At 42.5% G+C, this 18,915-nt stretch overlaps 1 protein-coding gene across 1 annotated transcript in view; it reads left to right on the forward strand.

Moving 5' to 3' along the window:
* RGS11 (regulator of G protein signaling 11) overlaps positions 1-18,583 on the forward strand; it is a 137,074-nt gene extending 118,491 nt beyond the window's left edge. The window contains exons 18-19 of the mRNA XM_040356370.1: positions 10,091-10,245; positions 18,079-18,583. Of these exons, the coding sequence (XP_040212304.1) occupies positions 10,091-10,245; positions 18,079-18,196 (273 nt within the window). The 3' untranslated portion in view covers positions 18,197-18,583. The remainder of the gene's footprint in view (positions 1-10,090; positions 10,246-18,078) is intronic.
* The last annotated feature ends 332 nt before the right edge of the window (positions 18,584-18,915 follow it).

Consider the following 18,915-nt stretch of genomic DNA (forward strand, 5'->3'; position numbering starts at 1 on the left):
TGACATCACAAAGCCTGTCTAGGCTCTGCAGGGGTTCTGACAGTAATGTCGGGATCTGTTCAGATGCCTGAGCGGAAGCTGGCTCAGCTTCTCAGCGCGCTGCTGTGAGCCTTAGCCTGCCACTCCAGCCCCCCTCCAAAGCATGGCACTCCAGTGCAGGGCCGGCCCTATGATGGGACCGGGTGGTACCATGGGTACCAGGCAGCACTTTTAGGGGGGCAGCATACTGATGCCCACCAGCCTGTTCCGCCAGCTCCGCTACCCAAATAAAATTGATGTCCTTTTTTTCCCACAAATAGAGCTTTCTTTTGGTGATATTTGATCACCTCTGCGGTTTTTATTTTTTGTGCTATAAATATATATATTTTTTTACTTTTTGCTATAATAAATATCCCCAAAATTTAGAAAAATAAACTATTTTCTTCAGTTTAGGCCAAAATGTATTCTTCTACATATTTTTGGTACAAAAAAAACCACAATTAACGTACATTGATTCGTTTGCGCAAAAGACATTGTGGCCGCCGGCAATTCACAGGTCCCTTTATACTCCTGGATACATGTATAGAGCAATGGCAGGCCCTTTTATACGCCTATATGCATGTATAGAGCCATGACAGGCCCTCTTTATATTCCTTTACATGTAAAGAGTCGCGACAGGTCCTCTATATACATGTATAGAGCCATGACAGGTCCTCTTTATACATGTATAGAGCCATGACAGGTCCTCTATATACATGTATAGAGCCATGACAGGTTCTCTTTATACATCTATAGAGCCATGACAGGCCCTTGTTATACTCCTTTATACATGTATAGAGCCATGTCAAGTACTCTTTATAGTCCTATATACATTTATAGAGCCATGACAGGTCCTCTTGATATTCCTTTTTGTAAAGAGTAATGACAGGTCCTCTATATTCATGTATAGAGCCATGACAGGTCCTCTTTATACTCCTTTATACATGTATAGAGCCATGACGGGTCCCCTTTAGTTATCATGATATAAAATAATGAATGTGGGGGCCTTTTGGTTGGCGTGATTTTTTTTTTGGGGGGGGGGCAGCATTTCATTCTTGGTCCCAGGCAGCGCAATGTCTTGGGCCGGCACTGCTCCAGTGAGCACTGGAGGGGCAGAGCACAGAGCGGTGACTTACAGTCACCGCTCTGTGCCCAGCGCAGACCTGAGAACTCAGGTATTAGTGGTCTTTAATTGCTCAGTTCGCTGTGTAGAGCTGTTGGGGGGACATCTGCAGCTCAGATTGATGCTGCAGCCAGGGCCGGACTTACCATTGGGCTTGACTGGGCTCAAGCCCATGGGCCCCGTCCTATTGCTTTTATTAATCTCCTGGTTCGTTTTTAATTATTACATTGTTTACTGTGTATATGGTTGTTTCCGCACATCCGGGCACTTCCCTTAACCACTTAAGACCCAGACCATTATGCAGGTAAAGGCCCCTTTTTGCAATTTGGCACTGCGTCGCTTTAACTGACAATTGCGCGGTGGTGCGACGTGGCTCCCAAACAAAATTGGCGTCCTTTTTTTCCCACAAATAGAGCTTTCTTTTGGTGGTATTTGATCACCTCTGCAGTTTTTATTTTTTGTGCGGCGTGCCCACAAAACTAAGATACGCCTAAAAACAGGCTTCATTCCACCGACGTAACTTGCCTACGCCGGCGTAGAGTGGGCGCATATTTACGCTGGACGCATGTGGCGATCCCATTGATTTTCTATTCAAATATGCAAATGAGGAAGATACGCCGATTCACGATCGTACTTGCGCCCGACGCAGGCTACTACTGGTGCGCGTAAGTTGTACGTACGGCGTAAAGTTATGCCCCATAAAGCAGGTGTAACTCAGCAGGATCCATGCAAAGGGCTGCACCAGGGAACGCAAGCCGGTGTATTTTACGTAGTTTACGTAGTACGTGAATATGGCTGGGCGTAGGTTACGTTTACGCCGTAGGCAGTGATCCGGCGTATCTTAGGCAGTTGTTCCAACTATTTGTGAGCATGCGCACTGGGATGCGTCCACGAGATGGCGCATGCGCAGTTGGCGATACGTATCTGTCTGGCGCTCAGCCCATCATTTGCATGGGGTCACGCCCCATTAGCATGGCTCACGCCCACTTCCACTTCCGCCGACTTACGCCTTGGAAACCCAGCGCAGTTTTGGGAGCATTGGCTTTGTGAATTCAATGCTTGCCTCTCTGCGCTGCGTCGGCGTAGCGTACAGGAGATACGCTACGGCTGCATAAGTGTGCGCCAGTGTCTGTGAATCCGGCCCATAATGTTTGGGGGTTTTGAGTAATTTTCTAGCATATTATGATTTTTACATGTAGGAAAGTAGTGCCAGAATAGGCTCGGTATGGAAGTGGTTAAATGTGAAATCAAGATTCTTCATAAATAATTTCAAAATCGTAGAAACTGCTACAAATTAAAAAAAGATGATCAAACACTGAGGCCGGGTACTAACGAGCAAACATGTACGATGAAACCGGTCCGTCGGACCGTTTTCACCGTACATGTCTGCCAGAGGGCGGACAATACGCGGGGCGTGTCCGCGACGATGACGCGGCGATGTGGGCGGGCCTGCCATTTAAAGGCTTCCACGCATGCGTCGAAGTCATTCGACGCATGCGAGGGACGGCGGGCGCTCGGACATGTACGGTAGGTCTGTACTGACGACCGTACATGTCCGAGCGGGCAGGATTCCAGCGGACGGTTTTAAAACACGTCCAGGAATATTTGTCTGCTGGGAAAAGGCCCGGCGGGCAAATGTTTGCTGGAATTCGGCCCGCTCGCGCCTACACACGACCGAACATGTATGCTGAAACTGGTCCGCGGACCAGTTTCAGCATACATGTTTGGTCGTGTGTACGGGGCCTTCCTGGTTGATGAGCACACATTTACTAACTTGTAGCTCTATCGCCACCTGCTGGCAATACATTTAATATCCTCTTTTTTTTTTCCATGAACTTTAGCTTTAGATTACCAAGTAACATGATTCCCTTGTTTAGATATTTAGAAGAGCGGATTATTAGCTGTCCGGGTCATTGACAGAAATCCTTTTTTTCCTGTGTTGTTTTTTTAGCCTCTGCGACGGAAATGATTCCCAGGCCTTTAAAGTCCCCAGATTTGATTCTAGCAACAAATTAGCAGGCCCTGGGGAGTTTCGCAGACCAGCTTGTTCTGGAGAGACTGTTCTTGTTCCCACATTCAGTGATGATGCATTAATACCGGCATCAAGAAAAATTCAACTCCTGCATCTAAATCAGGGGCAGCTTGTCCTGAGCTGTCTGTGTGCAGAGAAAGAAATATGGCAAGAACGTGGAAATACTTGGCAATTTTTTCCCTACTTAAATTTGTAGCTTAGCTGCTTGTGTAAGCCAATGGAGATAAACTTTCCTGGTATGTGTGGCCTTTTATAATACTATAGGGTCTCACATATAAAAAAAAAAAAACACAAATGACCGTAGTGCTACGGAAAGCTGCTTGATACTGCGAGTATGGAACAGGAGATAGTTAGAAAATGTGGCTATACAAAATAGGAGTTGTTGGAGACTGTGACCATGCTATAGGCGGTGTAATGCCACGTACACACGATCGGAAATTCCGACACCAAAAGTGCGATGTGAGCTTTTGAATGGAAATTCCGACCGCGTGTAGGCTCCATCGGACTTTTGCTGTCGAAATTTCCGCCAGCAAAAGATTAAGGAGGGGGCGTGGCCTGGAGCAGCATGTAAGCGGACGTCTTTCCTAGCAGCTCTGAGATCCCTCTGAACAATCCTGTGCAATCCTTCTCTCCTGCCCTTCCAAACCTGGGATACTTTTCTGAGGAATCTGGTGGATTGGAAGACGCGAGAGCAGGATGAACATCACCACGCGCTCCTGCCAAGATGGCCGCCACACCACCGCGCCACTTTTCTCTCTTGCCTTCACGCCGGGGCTCTTTGCAGAGGACACTGAGGCCCCGTACACACGAGAGGATCTATCCGCTGGAATTGATCTGCGGATCAGTTCCAGCGGATAGATCCGCTGGTGTGTACAACCCAGCGGATCTTTTTCCGCGGATTTTTTTCGGGCCGACCGATTTCCAGCAGATAAAAATTTCTTAGCATGCTAAGAAATCTATCCGCTGGAATCGGCTTCAGCGGATCGATCCGGTGGTCTGTACAGACTCACCGGATCGATCCGTCCGATTCCCTCCCTCGCATGCGTCGTAATGATTCGACGCATGCGTGGGTATCCTTATATGACAGCGTCGCGATGGGATTTCGGCGCGGATTTCGATCCGATGGTGAGTACACTCCATCGGATCCAAATCCGCGGAAATCCTCGAAAGGATTTATCCGCGGATACGGTCCGGCGGACCGTATCCGCGGATCAATCCTCTCGTCTGTACCCGGCATGAGCCATCTCTCCCAACCAGGCACCTCCAGACCCCTTTACATTACACAGCACCCTGAACCTCTGGACCCCTTTACATTACACAGCACCCTGAACCTCTGTACCCCTTTACATTACACAGCACCCTGCACCTCTGGACCCCTTTACATTACACAGCACCCTGCACCTCTGGACCCCTTTACATTACACAGCACCCTGCACCTCTGGACCCCTTTACATTACACAGCACCCTGCACCTCTGGACCCCTTTACATTACACAGCACCCTGCACCTCTGGACGCCCTTTCCATTACACAGCCCCCTGCACTTCTGGACCCCTTTACATTACACAGATGATCAAGACATGCACAGCACTGTGTAGACATAAAGGAGGAGGGGGATGCGGCTTCACTCTGCTCGGCTGTGACAGCCGCTGACGATACTGATCAGAGCCTCAGCCGCAACCATGGAGAGAAAGGGTTTGTTGCACCGGAGTTCCGGAGGGTGTCACTCGGGTGCGGCTCGCACCCCCCCCCCCACCCCCTGGAAAGTCACTACCTCGGGCTCTCTGTGTGTGTTCTGTGACTGCGCGGTGCTGCTGCAATATGTAGATCAGAGCTCAAGTCCTGCGGGAACGTGTGGGAACGGAGTTCCTGCACTTTTTTCACAGCAGGAACTCAGTTCCCTTTGCAGGACTAGAGCAGCCAAGAGCAGCTGAGCCGCCCGAGCCAATCCTTCACTAAGCGGCGATGCCCAGCTCGAGTCACTGTCAGGGGCAGGCGAACCTTAGTAATCCTTTGTTACTGGGCACTTCCTGTATATGGATTCATCAGGTAGTGTGCGGGTATTCCGTCACTTCCTCGATGCCGCAATGTCTCCTGGGAGCTTTTGTCATTGTTCCCAGGAGACATTGCAGAGGTCTGCCGCGAGTTATCGCGGGATTTAGAAAAAACATGCGGTTTAGTAATTATGCATATGAGCGTATCATTTTTTTTGGTGGGGGAGTGGATCTTGGGTGGGAGTTCCCACACTTTTTTCCCCGGGACTTGACCCCTGATGTAGATGTTGATCGTCCAAGAACAGGATGGAGTAATTATTCTAGTATAGGTTACAGGTTCTAATGTTCCTCCATTCTCTAATACTTACAAAATTTCAAATTAAGCTGTTAGTTTACATAGCTGGTTTGTTAGTTGTGGTTTTCTGGCCATTAGTTGTAATCATTCCCGGCCTTGGGAGAGAAATATTTTTAAAGTGTGTCCTTTCTGCCTTAGAACAAGACCCCTGCTGGGGAAAGACTTATAAAATGACAAAAATAACTTCCCCCAGAGGATGAAAACACAGAATCTGGGCAGAACTTCAGAAGGCTTTCCATATACTGAACAGTTATCTTTAGATGATTTAGAACTTCGAGCAAAAGTCAAAATTTATGACCCACATACTGTACATGCAGGACTATTGGACATGACGGGGTTCCTCATTAGACGATGTCTCAATCCCCTTTAATAACTTTCTTGTGACTTCATGTACCTTTCTTTAATCTTACATTTTTAGAAGAGAGATTACCAGATCTGTGAAAGTAATCTTTATTTAATGTACATGCCTATTTATTGCTAATCTAAAGCTGAACTTTAGAAACTATGGCCCAGATCCACAAAGAAATTACGCCGGCGTATCTATTGATACGCCGCGTAATTTCTACGATGCGCCGTCGTATCTTTGTTTTGCATCCACAAAACAAGATAGGACTGAATGGGGGCTAGATCCGATTGACGTACGTCTTAGCACGCCGTCGGATCTAAGGTGCATATTTACGCTGGCCGCTAGGTGGCGCTTCTGTTGATTTCCGCGTAGAGTATGCAAATTAGCTAGATACGCCAATCCACAAACGTACGTCCGCCCAGGCGCCTTTTTTACGTCGTTTACGTAAGGCTTTTTTCGGCGTAACGTTACCCCTGCTTTATGAGGCGTATGCAATGTTAAGTGTAACGGTCAGGGGTTAACACTGTTCACGATCTCCCATTCCATCAACCCAAGACAGCTTTCGACCCTCCAACCATCCAGCAGGCCCGAACCATTCCATAAGAATTCCCTCAATAACGAGACTGACAAGCTCTGTTACTGCGTCAAAATATATGAACTAACTTTTAATGGTTTCTTAGCTTGCTTATATACAGTACAACAGCTTACAGTAATCACAGGAACAATAAAACTCTCCACCCCCCTCATCACACCATGGGGGGCTTCAATCACATGCTTTTACATAATGATATTCAGAGTTAATTATCCCCCAGACATTACGTCTCCGATAAGTACATTCCACACATAAACAGTATACACAATGAGAGGTCTAGGAGCCAGGTTGACTCTCAGTTTCAATCCACAGTAGCAGTCTTAGTTAGCATCTCAACAGCCTCACAAAATGGACAAAGGAATGTCTTTCAGGAGCCTATTGACCTGGTGTGGCATGAAACCACCTGTAACATCTCAAGACATCCTGCAATATGAACTATCAGTTATGTCCCATCTCATGTAATCCGAGATATCAGTTCTCAGTCACCCTATGCCCAAAAAGGGACTCCCGTTACATTAAGTATGGACGTCGGGCCAGCGTAGAATTTTCCGTTGTGTACGACGTTTGCGTAAAACGTTCGCGAATAGGGCTTTGCGTAAATTACGTTCACGTCGAAAGCATTGACTATTTGCGACGTGATTTCGAGCATGCGCACTGGGATACCCCCATGGACGGCACATGCGCCGTTCAAAAAAAACGTCATTTACGTGGGGTCAAGTAGAATTAACGCTAAACACGCCCACATCTTTGTCATTTAAATTCCACGCCCTTACGCCGACACAGTTACGCTTACGGCGCAAATTCTTTGTGGATACGGAAAATACGCTGGAATTTACGGCGGCGTAGTGTATCTGAGATACGCTACGCCGGTCTTAGATATGCGCCTAGGTACGTGGATCTGGCCCATTATTTTTTGCATTGTTACATTGGACCAGCTTGGCTCAATATAAGTATGCAGTAAATGCAAAGCATTCTCTGATTAGACGAAAATGGAAAGGAGGGTCGGCAACCTGAAAATCTCCATCTCATTCACTCAAAGAAAGCCTGCGCTTCATCCAGTGATAACGAGCAATCTTCAAGGTCCTATGTGAATGGCTTCGCTTCTGCACATTGCCTACAAGTGGTTGCTTGCTAAGCACCTCCGCCATTTATAGAACACCTTGTTGTTTTTTCGGTGACTACAAGACATTCTCTGATTGGATGAAGTGTAGATTGTGAGGTCACCGGCCATCCTCGCCACTTCAACTAATCAGGGATTGGCTTGTACAATGGCAGCTGGTGGAATATTTTTTTTTGGGGGGGCGAGAAACAGTATGCCAACCCCTCCCAGGTCGGTCGGTAACACTTACCACATCACCGGCACCTTCCCCTGCTCGGCGGCGGTGGCCTCCCATTCTCCGGCGACTTTCGTTTCTTCCCTCCTCCTCGGCAGCCAATCAGGAGTCTTCACTTTTCGGCCAATTGGAAAACTGGTCTCACACCCACTTCTGATTGTCCGGATTGAGGATCAGTGTCTCAACAGCTAATATTTATTCGCTGTTGTACCACACCTGAGTGGGATCGGAACACATTCTCTGCGACCCAAGCCTATCCTATTTTGAAGCCTATTAGAGCCTCTGATTTAGGTGCTTAAAAAAACCCTGGCTGATGTAATTCATGCGCCCGGTTAAACAGCGGGTAGTCCGCTTTCAGATAAAAGTGGTCTCTGCGGCGGATTTGCCACAAGATCACTTTTATCAGCGGCCAGAGAGGTGCCCCTCCTCCCGCCGCTCCCTGTTGGTCTCCGTCGGTAGTGGCGGAGACGATCGGGTCCTTTCCCTAACCTGACATGGAGACAAGTGAGGGAAAGATGGTCCCCACCCGGCTCCATACCATTGGATGACAGAAGCAACGTCAAACGTCACTTCCGCCCAATGGACTTAAAGGGGACATTTTTTTTATTGCATTTAAGCTTCAATGTGAGATCTGAGGTCTTTTTGACCGCAGATCTCACATTAAAGAGGACCTGTCATGCTTTTTTTCTCTATTACAATGGATGTTTACATTCCTTGTAATAGGAATAAAAGTGACCCAAATGTTTTTTTTTAAAGGACAGTGTAAAAAAAAGTTAAATAAATAAGAAAAATAAATAAAATAATTGAAAGTGCCCCGTCCCGTCGAGCTCGTGCGCAGAAGTGAACGCATATGTAAGTCGCTCTCGCATATGAAAATGCTGTTCAAACCACGCATGTGAGGTATTGCCACGATTGGTAGAGCGAGAGCAATAATTTTAGCAAAAGACCTTCTCTGTAACTCAAAACTGGTAACCTGTAGACATTTTTTAACTTTGCCTATGGAGATTTTAAAGTGCCAAAGTTTGTGGCCATTCCACGAGCAGGCACAATTTTAAAGCATGACATGTTGGGTATCAATTTACTCGGCGTAACATGCTCCTGTAACACAGCTCAACAACCTTCCCCGAAGTCATAGATAATGCTGCTGCCCCAATGGATGGGTGCTTGCATTAAAAAAAATTCTTCTTTCTTAGCCACCTTACCGCTCCCAGCCTGCAGACTAAAAAATAAATAAGCAACTTTAAATAGTGGCATTATCTCTGTCTTCCCTGTTTCTAAAAGCATGTTCCCAGTGTTATACAACAGAGCCTGCTCCCATTCTGACTCTTCATGTGCAGGGGATTATGGGAAGCTTATGTAAAACAAAATTCAGGTACTTGTACAGTAATTAAAAATACATTTAGCTTTGTTCTGTTAAAGTGTAACTGAAGGCAAAACCATTGCTCAGCGGTAAGTATGACATGTTTGTTCTTTTGGTTTATAAAAAAACAAAGGTTTATAATCACTTCTATTATTTAATTTTGAGTCTACTCATTCTATCAAATTTGTTTTTTCTTTTTTCTTATTATATCTAAAATATTACGTTGTCTGCTTGATGTTTATCTGTAATTTTAAATTGTAGAGTTATAATGCTAGACGGAAAGAGAGAATTACGATAATTGTTTTTTTGTCTGGGGATAATTTTGTCAATCTAAAAAAAATAAAAAAAAGTTTCTTCTAATAAAAATGAAATGAATAAAAAATCTAAAGTCAGACAATCAATCCAATAGGCTTTGGTGAAGCAGTCATTTATTTATTTTTTCTCTACTGAAATGCAAAACTGAAAGTCTGTGGCTGATAATTAATTCATTAAAAAATGATTCATCTTAAAAAATGTTAATAAAAAAAAAATGTATATTAAAAAAATTATAATAAAAACAAAAGAACCTCGGATCCAACAGAGAGGGTAATTCAACTTGGAGAAAAATAAAGTGAAAAAACAGTAGTGTATCTGACAGCCAATCGATTAATTTTTCATGTCAGTGATGTGATGTGAAGGTGACCTTTTTTTGTGCACCAAATTGGGAATTCAATATATTCATTAGCCAGGAATTAGTGGCTTGGAATGTGTCTTCCTGATGCCATATCATGTACAGGAAAAACTGGTGCTCCAGATGACCAAAAATATTTAAGCTGCCATTTTCTTGGAGAAAAAAAATAGTTTGTGTCTGGTTGATGTTGACAACTCCATGTGTGTGTTTTTGCGTATGTCCTCACCTTTACCATTGTCACCTGTGTTTTCCTATTTCATTTGCACAGCTGTCCCCGCTAAGCAGTCCCTTGGCTAAGTTACCTGGAAATCTATTGCCTGCTTGTCCCGAAGAAGGACAGTCCTTGCACGGTGCCTCCTCCTCCTCTGCTCACCCGGAAGCTCCTTCCACCTTCCTACCTCCCTCCGCGAATGGCTCTGAGAGGTGTAATCTCTGTCACTTGTCTTTGTTTTCTTAGATTATTTAATAATAATAATAATAATTAATATGGTGCGGCCAAGCCATACTCATATATACTGTAACTGTTTCTGGCAGCTAATGCTATCTCTTTCCTAAATTAGAAAATTATTTAATACTCACATTAGCCAAAACCCTAGATTTCATTTTGCATAGAGCTGGAAAGGGTTAAAGCTGCTTTGAGGATTTTTCTGCCATCTTGTATCCCCATCGGGAGATTTGGACTTCCTGTCAGGACTATTTTTTGTCCTGGTGTCACAGGGATAGAATGTGGGGGGAAATCTCCCCAATGGGTTCACAGGCAGAATTGAAAGGTTGAAGAACTTCGACCTAATCTATTTCAAATTGAAAAAAATAGGGTGGAATTATGCTTTGAAATGTTAATCTATCCAAATTTTTTAAAGATTTGGGGATATTAGGCTTTAAAATGTTGATCAATCCGAGATTTAAAATAATGGAGTTGAGGCGGGGGGGGGGGGGCTATTAGGCTTTGAGATTTTTAACTATTAAAAAAAAAAAAATGGGGGGGGGTTCGAAATTTTAGTCTATTCTAGATTAAAACATTTGGGGGAGGCTTTGAAGTGTTAATTTATCCCCAAAAAATATTAAAACGAGGGGAATTAAAAAAAAAGAGGGTATTAGGCTTTGAAATGTTAATGTATCAAACATTTTAAAAAATGGGGGGGAGTGATAGACTTTGACTTTTGAATCTATCCAAATTTAAACACTTGGGGGGAAAAGGCTTTAAAATGTTCATTTGCCCACACTAAAATATTGGGGGTGGTTTGGCTTTGAAATGTTACCTTGTCCAAAATTAAATAATGGTGGGGGGGGGGGGGATTCGGCTTTGAAATGCTAATCTATCCAAAAAATAAGCATACAGAGTAGGTTAAGTTTTGAAATGTTAGTCTACTCTAGATTAAAACATTTGAGGGAGGCTTTGAAGTGTTAATTTATCCCCAAAAAATATTAAAACGAGGGGAATTAAAAAAAAGAGGGTATTAGGCTTTGAAATGTTAATGTATCCAAAATTTTAAAAAATGGGGGGAGCGAGTGATTAGACTTTGACTTTTGAATCTATCCAAATTTAAACACTTGGGGGGGAAAAGGCTTTAAAATGTTCATTTGCCCACACTAAAATATTGGGGGTGGTTTGGCTTTGAAATGTTACCTTGTCCAAAATTAAATAATCGGGGGGGGGGGGGGGGGGATACGGCTTTGAAATGCTAATCTATCCAAAACTATAACATGGGGGGGATTATTCTTCAAATTTTAAGATATCCAACATGATTTAAAAAAAAAGTGGTGGTGGTGGGGGGGCGGTGATTTGGCTTTGAAGCCTATGCAAATTTTAATAATTTGGGGTTCGAGATATTAATCTATCCAAAATTTTAAAAAGTAGAATGGAATTTAGCTTTGCAATGCTAATCTGTTCACACTAAAATTGTGGGGGGGTGATTTGGCTTTACAGCGTTAATCTATCCCCCCCAAAACATTTAAAATGTGTAATGTTAATCTATCCAAAATGTTTAATTATTGGGGATATTGGGCTTTGAAATATTAATCAATCCTTGATCTAAACAAATGGAGTTGGGGTGGAGGGAGGGTTAAGACTTAAAATGTTAATCTCTCCAAAATTAAAAAGCTGTTTATAGGTTAGGCTTTGAAATGTTAATATATCCAAAATGTAAAACATTTGGGGTGGGGGGGGGGGGGCTTTGAAAAGTTAAGTTAAAAGTTTAAAACTTTTAATTTAAAAAAACTTTTAATTTAAGAGTTAAGCTAATTCTTTATAAAAAAACTAGGGGATTAGGCTTTGAAATGTTTAATGTATCTATCCATAATTTAAAAAAATGGGGGAGGGAGAGATTAGGCTTTGGGAAACGTTAATCTATACAAATTTAAACACTGGGGGGGAATTAGGCTTTAAAATGTTAATCTGTCCACACTAAAATATTGGGGGGGGGGGGGGGATTTGGCTTTGAAATGTAAATCTATCCAACATTTTAAAAGCTTTGGGGATATTAGGCTTTAAATTTGTTGATCAATCTGAGATTTAAAATAATGGAGGTTGGGTGGGGGGGCGCTATTAGGGTTGGAGATGAAAAATGTAAATGAAGGGGGGGGTTAGGCTTTGAAATCTTTATCCAAAATTTAAACATTGGGGTGTTTAGACTTTGAAATGTTAATCTGTCCAAAACTAAGAGAATTTAGTATAGGTTAGGGTTTGAAATATTAATCTATCCAAAATGTAAGCACACTGAATTGTTAGTCTACTCTGGATTAAAAAAAATTGGGGGGGGGGTCTTTTAAGTGTTAATTTATGGATTTATGGATTAAGGCTTTGAAATGTTAATGTTTTCAACATTTTTAAAAATGGGGGAGGGATTGATTAGGTTTTGAAATGTAAACTAATCCAAATTTAAACACTGGGGGGAATTAGGCTTTAAAATGTTAAATTGTCCACACTAAAATATTGGGGGTGGTTTGGCTTTGAAATCTTACTTTATCCAAAATTAAATAAAATTAAATAATTGGGGGTGATAAGGCTTTGACATGTTAATCTATCCAAAACTTTAACATGGGGGGGATTAGGCTTTTAAATTTTAAGATATACAAAATGTTTTTTAAAAGAGCTGGGGGAATTTGGCTTTGAAATCTATGCAAATTTGAATAATTTGGGAGGGATTGGGGATTTGAAATATTAATCTATCCAAAAATGTAAAGTGTAAGATAGAATTTAGCTTTGCAATGCCAATCTGTTCACACTAAAATATTAGGCGTGATTTGGAATTACAATGTTAAGCCTTGTACACACGATTATTCCATTCGATGAGAACGGTCTGAAGGACCGTTGTCATCGGTTAACCGAAGAAGCTGATTGATAGTCTGTCGCGCCTACACACCATCGGTTAAAAAAACAATTGTGTCAGAACGCGGTGACGTAAAACACAACGACATGCTGAAAAAAACGAAGTTCAATGCTTCCAAGCATGCGTCGACTTGATTCTGAGCATGTGTGGATTTTTAACCGATGGTTGTGCCTACTAACGATCAGTTTTGACCTATCTGTTACCAATCCATAGGTTAAATTTAAAGCAAGTTGGCTTTTTTTTAACCGATGGTTAAATAACCTATGGGGCCCACACACGATCGGTTTTGACCGATGAAAACGGTCCATCAGACCATTGTCCTCTGGTTAACCTATCGTGTGTACGAGGCCTGAATCTATCCCAAAAAAAAAAAAATTTAATGGAGGGAATGGGACTTTGTAATGTTAATCTATCCAAATTATTTAATTATTGGGGATAGTAGGTTTTGAAATATTAATCTATCCGAGATTTTAAAACATGCAGTTGGGGTGGGGCGGGTTAAGGCTTAAAATGTTAATCTCTCCAAAATTAAGAAAACTGGGTATAGGTTAGGCTTTGAAATGTTAATATATACAAAATATAAAACATTTGGGGGGGGGGGGGTGGCTTTGAAATGTTAATTTATCTAATTCTCTATAAAAACAAGGGGATTGAAATGTTAATCTATACAAATGTAAATACTGGGGGGAATTAGGCTTTAAAATGTTAACCTGTCCACACTAAAATATTGGGGGTGATTTGGCTTTTTAACCGTTGAACAGTTAATCTATCCAAATTTTAAAAGTTTGGGGGGAATTTGTCTATGAAATGTTAATCTAACCACAATTTAAAAAATGGGGGGGGGGGGGGGGTAGGCTTTGACATTTTAGGGTGAATCCAATATTATTATTTTTTGTTTTTTAAGTTAAGACAGGAAGGAGAACCTGTGTAAGTCTTTGGCGATTTTCCCTCACGTTCTGTCCTAATGACAACAACAGGAAATGCTTTATCTCTTCCCTACTCAATAAAAATTGGTTTAGCTGAAATTTGGTTTTAATGCCAACAACTGTGATCTGGCAGCAGGAAAGGCACTCAATCGCATTTTAATGAATTTGATGTATTTTGTTATTGTATTGTATGGGCTGTGCAGAACATTTAAATCGGTATGATCTATAACAGCTTTTTAGGGTATTAGATGTAAAACAGAAATATAAAAAAAACTGTTGTCATACCGTGTTTCCCCGAAAATAAGCCCGGATCTTATATTAATTTTGTAAAAAAAAAAACACAGTAGGGCTTATTTTCAAGGTAGGTCTTACCATGTAATGTGCTGTCTTCTCTCCCCCTCTCTCTCCCTGCCTGTCAGGAATCCCCAGTGTGAACTGAGTTAAAATGCTTGTGAAATCCTATAATCCACTCTATTACAATATTATATAATGTACAATGTGTGTGTTTCTGTAATATTATTGTGCCAAATACCTTCATTATAGCGCAGCGCTGCGATTCTGTGACCCTCCGGAGCTCTCTTCCCCTCAATTAAATTACAGAAACACACACATTGTACATTATATAACTACTGTAATAGAGTGGAATATAAGATTTTACAAGTATTTTAAACTAGGACTTATTTTCAGGGCAGGGCTTATAGTCCTCCTGGAAATTAACGATAGGTCTTACGATGGGGCAGGTCTTACTTTGGGGGAAACACGGTATATAGACCTTAAGCTCCAATTTCAGACATGTGCAGTGCAACATTCAGGTGTAACCTGGTGTCTAAAAGTTTTTGAGAGCTCTGTTATAACTTAAAGCAGAATTCTAGGCAAAATATACCAATTACTGCAACCATGCATTCATTAGTTCATCACAAAATATATTTTTTAAAGACAGCTAGTGTAAGTACCATAATCTGTGGCCTGTAATGCCATTCACAGGAGAGCTTAGACTGAGAGAGGGAGGGTCAGAACTGGGAGCCAATCAGGTGTGCTACGTGTATATGTGAAGACAGCAGTCATGCTGGCAGGGGAGAAAAGAGAATAGTGATGAGCTCATCAGAATTCTGCTGCTCATTTACTGTCCAATCAGAGGCCAGGGGTGAGGTGGTGACCACACTGTATTGATTCAATGCTTCAATGCAGTATAATATTTGTTGCTGATAGTAATTAGGAGGGAGGGGATGGTAAGTTGGGAGTTAGGAGAAGAACAGGGATGAGGGGGGGGGGGGGATTAGTAATTCCCAGTAACTTCCAATAAGGCCAACTCCACTTTTGCATTGGCACTGTTAAGTTAGGTAGGTCTCTTATATGACTGAGACAGGGTGATGTTTTTGGGAAGCTATGTACAGCACCTTGCTGACCCTCCTTCCTACCAGCCATGATCTGCCTGCATTGCACAGAGAAAGACAGAGATACATTGATGATGTCACTGGGTCTAAAATAAGGTATGTAATAGAAATAGAAAAGTTTTATTAAAAAAAAAAAAAAATGTTCTTAGCATGTTGATGAGAGGGGAAAGAAGGAAGGTCAAAATATACACAGATTTAACTTCAAAGTAGGTGAAGCAAAGCAGACCACCTTAAATCTGAAGACATTTTTAAGCTCTGACCCATTTTCTGAAGACTTTTTTTTTTTCCATTTAAATAAATCTCTTTTTATATAAGCGCGCAGACTGTATAACCCCCCCCCCCCCCCCCCCCCCCCCCCCCCTCAAATACTTCACTTAATGCCCTTGGAAAGATGTCTTATTTCACTCAATGTTATTTAATATCACAGGCCCTTTATACATCTCTGCGTTGAGCTTACTGCCCCCCCCCCCCTCCACTACTTTGCGCTTTAGTCCCATCTCTTCATAATAAAATCACTTCCGCCAACTGAGCATTTTACTATAGAGGAAAAGATAAAAAGCTGCAGGCCAGCTTTAGATTATTTAAAAACCATCTGTGATCTTCTTATAAGTTACATAACATCTATTATCCATGGGAGACGGCAAGAGAGGGCCTGTGTTCAGTCTACATTATTCAGTATTGTTTGAAGAAGATATTGTATAACATTGAAAAACAGTCAACTGTAACAATTTCACTAAGCTAAGAGGGGGGTGGGTGCGAAGGGATAGTTGCTGAGGCTTAGCCTAAAGCATACCCACCCAATTGGTATGTGGACTATCTCGGTACTGATAAAGCACAATAAACATTGTTACATAAAAAGTATTAAAAAGGTATTTTATTACAATAAAAATTTGAAAAATGGACAGGAATGCACATCAGAGATTGATCGGGGTCTCTACTAGTTTCGCGGGAATACCGCTTCTTTAGGAGAACCAATCTACAGAATAAATAACACAGTAATTACATATAATAAAATTCAGCAATGAAGTAAATGGTATATAGAGAAAAGGATACCTTACCCGATGAGTAGTGCAATAGGCACGGAAGCCAGGAAATTTAACTAAGCTAATACTCTATAAAATAGCTACATAAAACTCACATAACACAAAAACAACTATATCTAAGAAAAAAAAAAAAACACAGTAATCAAACAACAAAGCTTCCCATTTTAGGCCCAGATTCACGTAGAAGTGCGGCGGCGTAACGTATCGTAGATACGTTACACCGCCGCAAGTTTTCAGCGCAAGTGCCTGATTCACCAAGCACTTGTGTGAAAACTTACGCCGGCGGCCTCCGGCGTAAGCCCGCGTTATTCAAAGGGGCGTGTGCCATTTAAATTAGGCGCGCTCCCGCGCCGGAACTACTGCGCATGCTCCCTTTTGAATTTCCTGCCGTGCTTTGCACGAAGTGACGTCATTTTTTCGAACGGCGACGTGCGTAGCGTACTTCCGTATTCCCGGACGTCTTACGCAAGAAGGAAAAATTTTAAAATTTCGACGCGGGAACGACGGCCATACTTTATACAGCACATACGTGTGCTGTGTAAAGTTAGGCCACCTAAAACGACGACTAACTTTGCGACGGGAAACTAGACTAGCAGCGACATAGCGAACGCGAAAATCCGTCGTGGATCGCCGTAACTACTAATTTGCATACCCGATGGTTTACGACGCGAACTCCCCCCAGCGGCGGCCGCGGTACTGCATCCTAAGATCCGACAGTGTAAAACAATTACACCTGTCGGATCTAAGGGATATCTATGCGGAACTGATTCTATGAATCAGTCGCATAGATACTCTGAGAGATACGACGGAGTATCTGAGATACTCCGTCGTATCTTGGCTGTGAATCTGGCCCTTAGTTTGCTGTACTCCTATGACTTTAACAATATGCCCCATGTGATTCTTATTTTAAATGTGGCCGGTCAGGAAAGCCTCTCCGAGTAGCCGTCACAGTTGAGGATCCAGGCTCTTAGGATTCCTGCACAAACACTCTTGGTTCTACACTTTGACAAGCTAATTTCAGTACATATACACTGAATCCCCAAATGTTGGTGGACACCTGACCATCATATGAGCTACATCTCATTCCAAATCCATAGGAATTATTATGAAGTGTCTCCACTTTAGATTCCACATTAATATAACAGCCTCCACACTTTTGGGAAGGCTTTCTACAAGATTTTCCAGGGTGTCTGTGGGAATTTGTGCCCATTCAGCCAGAAGAGCATTTGTCAGGTCAGCTACTGATGTGAGAAGACCTGGCTTGCAAATGACGTACCAATTTCTCCCAAAGTTCAGTAGGTGAATTTCCCTCCACACCAAACTCATCAAACCATGTCTTTACGGAGCTGGCTTTGTACACAGTTGTACAGTCATGCTGGAACCAAAAATGGCCTGCACCAAACTTTTACCACAAGGTTGGAGGTGAACGATTGTCTAAAATGTCAATAATTTAGAGGGGTGTGCACATATTTTTGATAATATCGTGTATAAACATATTCGTTTAGAATGAACTTACCAGAATCTCATCCTTTATATTAAAGCTCTCTCATTTGCTTTACCACAGGAATGAAATCCCCCTGGAATGCCAAATATACATTGTAGATAAAGCCTTCAATGCGCAAGAGGACCTGAAGAAACCACAGGCAGACACGGAAAGCCTAGAATCTTCCACCGTGTTTTGATGGCAAGGCTGCTGTTCCTACTCCTTTTCCCGTCAACCACTGGGTCAGGTGCCTTTATACAGAGAAGTATGTAAGATTTTGGACATCAGCGGCTCAAGTGGAGAAACATGAAGCTTGACAAACACTCCGATTCCAGTTTTCATTTTTCCACCGCAGGTTAGAAAATAAATGAAACATGATTGGTTGGTATAGGCAATACTACAGTCTTCCTTTACCCCAGTTTTTATAAATATATATAACCTGTGCCTCATTAGCTGTTGGAGGAGCCCCAACATTCCTTCCCAGCCCATGTGTATTGTAAGTCAGGACAAGTTATATCTCTAATGGTATACAATGTGTATATGCTGTGCTGTAACCAGAGCACCAATACATAGCTTGTTTGTATCAGTTAAAGGATCATTCCAACCAATCAGTACATACTGTAGATACACGATTCCTCCGTGAATAAGCATAACTAACCCCCAGAGGCGTATAGGCATGGACAGCGATACTGAGGTCCAGTTATCATATTGGCAGTCAAACACTGTGGAGAGTGTGTATTGCATCCTTGGTATTCCGCCCAGGAATACCAAGGATGGGTTCACTATTCTCCCCAGGAATACCAATGACTGGGCACCCCCCCCCCTAGGAATACCAATAAAGGAGCACTATTCCCCCAGGAATGGCTGGGCACTATTCCCCCCAAAAATACCAATGATGGGGCACCATACTGACAACAG

Source organism: Rana temporaria, chromosome 6 (assembly GCF_905171775.1).
Source record: "Rana temporaria chromosome 6, aRanTem1.1, whole genome shotgun sequence".
NCBI lineage: Eukaryota > Metazoa > Chordata > Amphibia > Anura > Ranidae > Rana > Rana temporaria.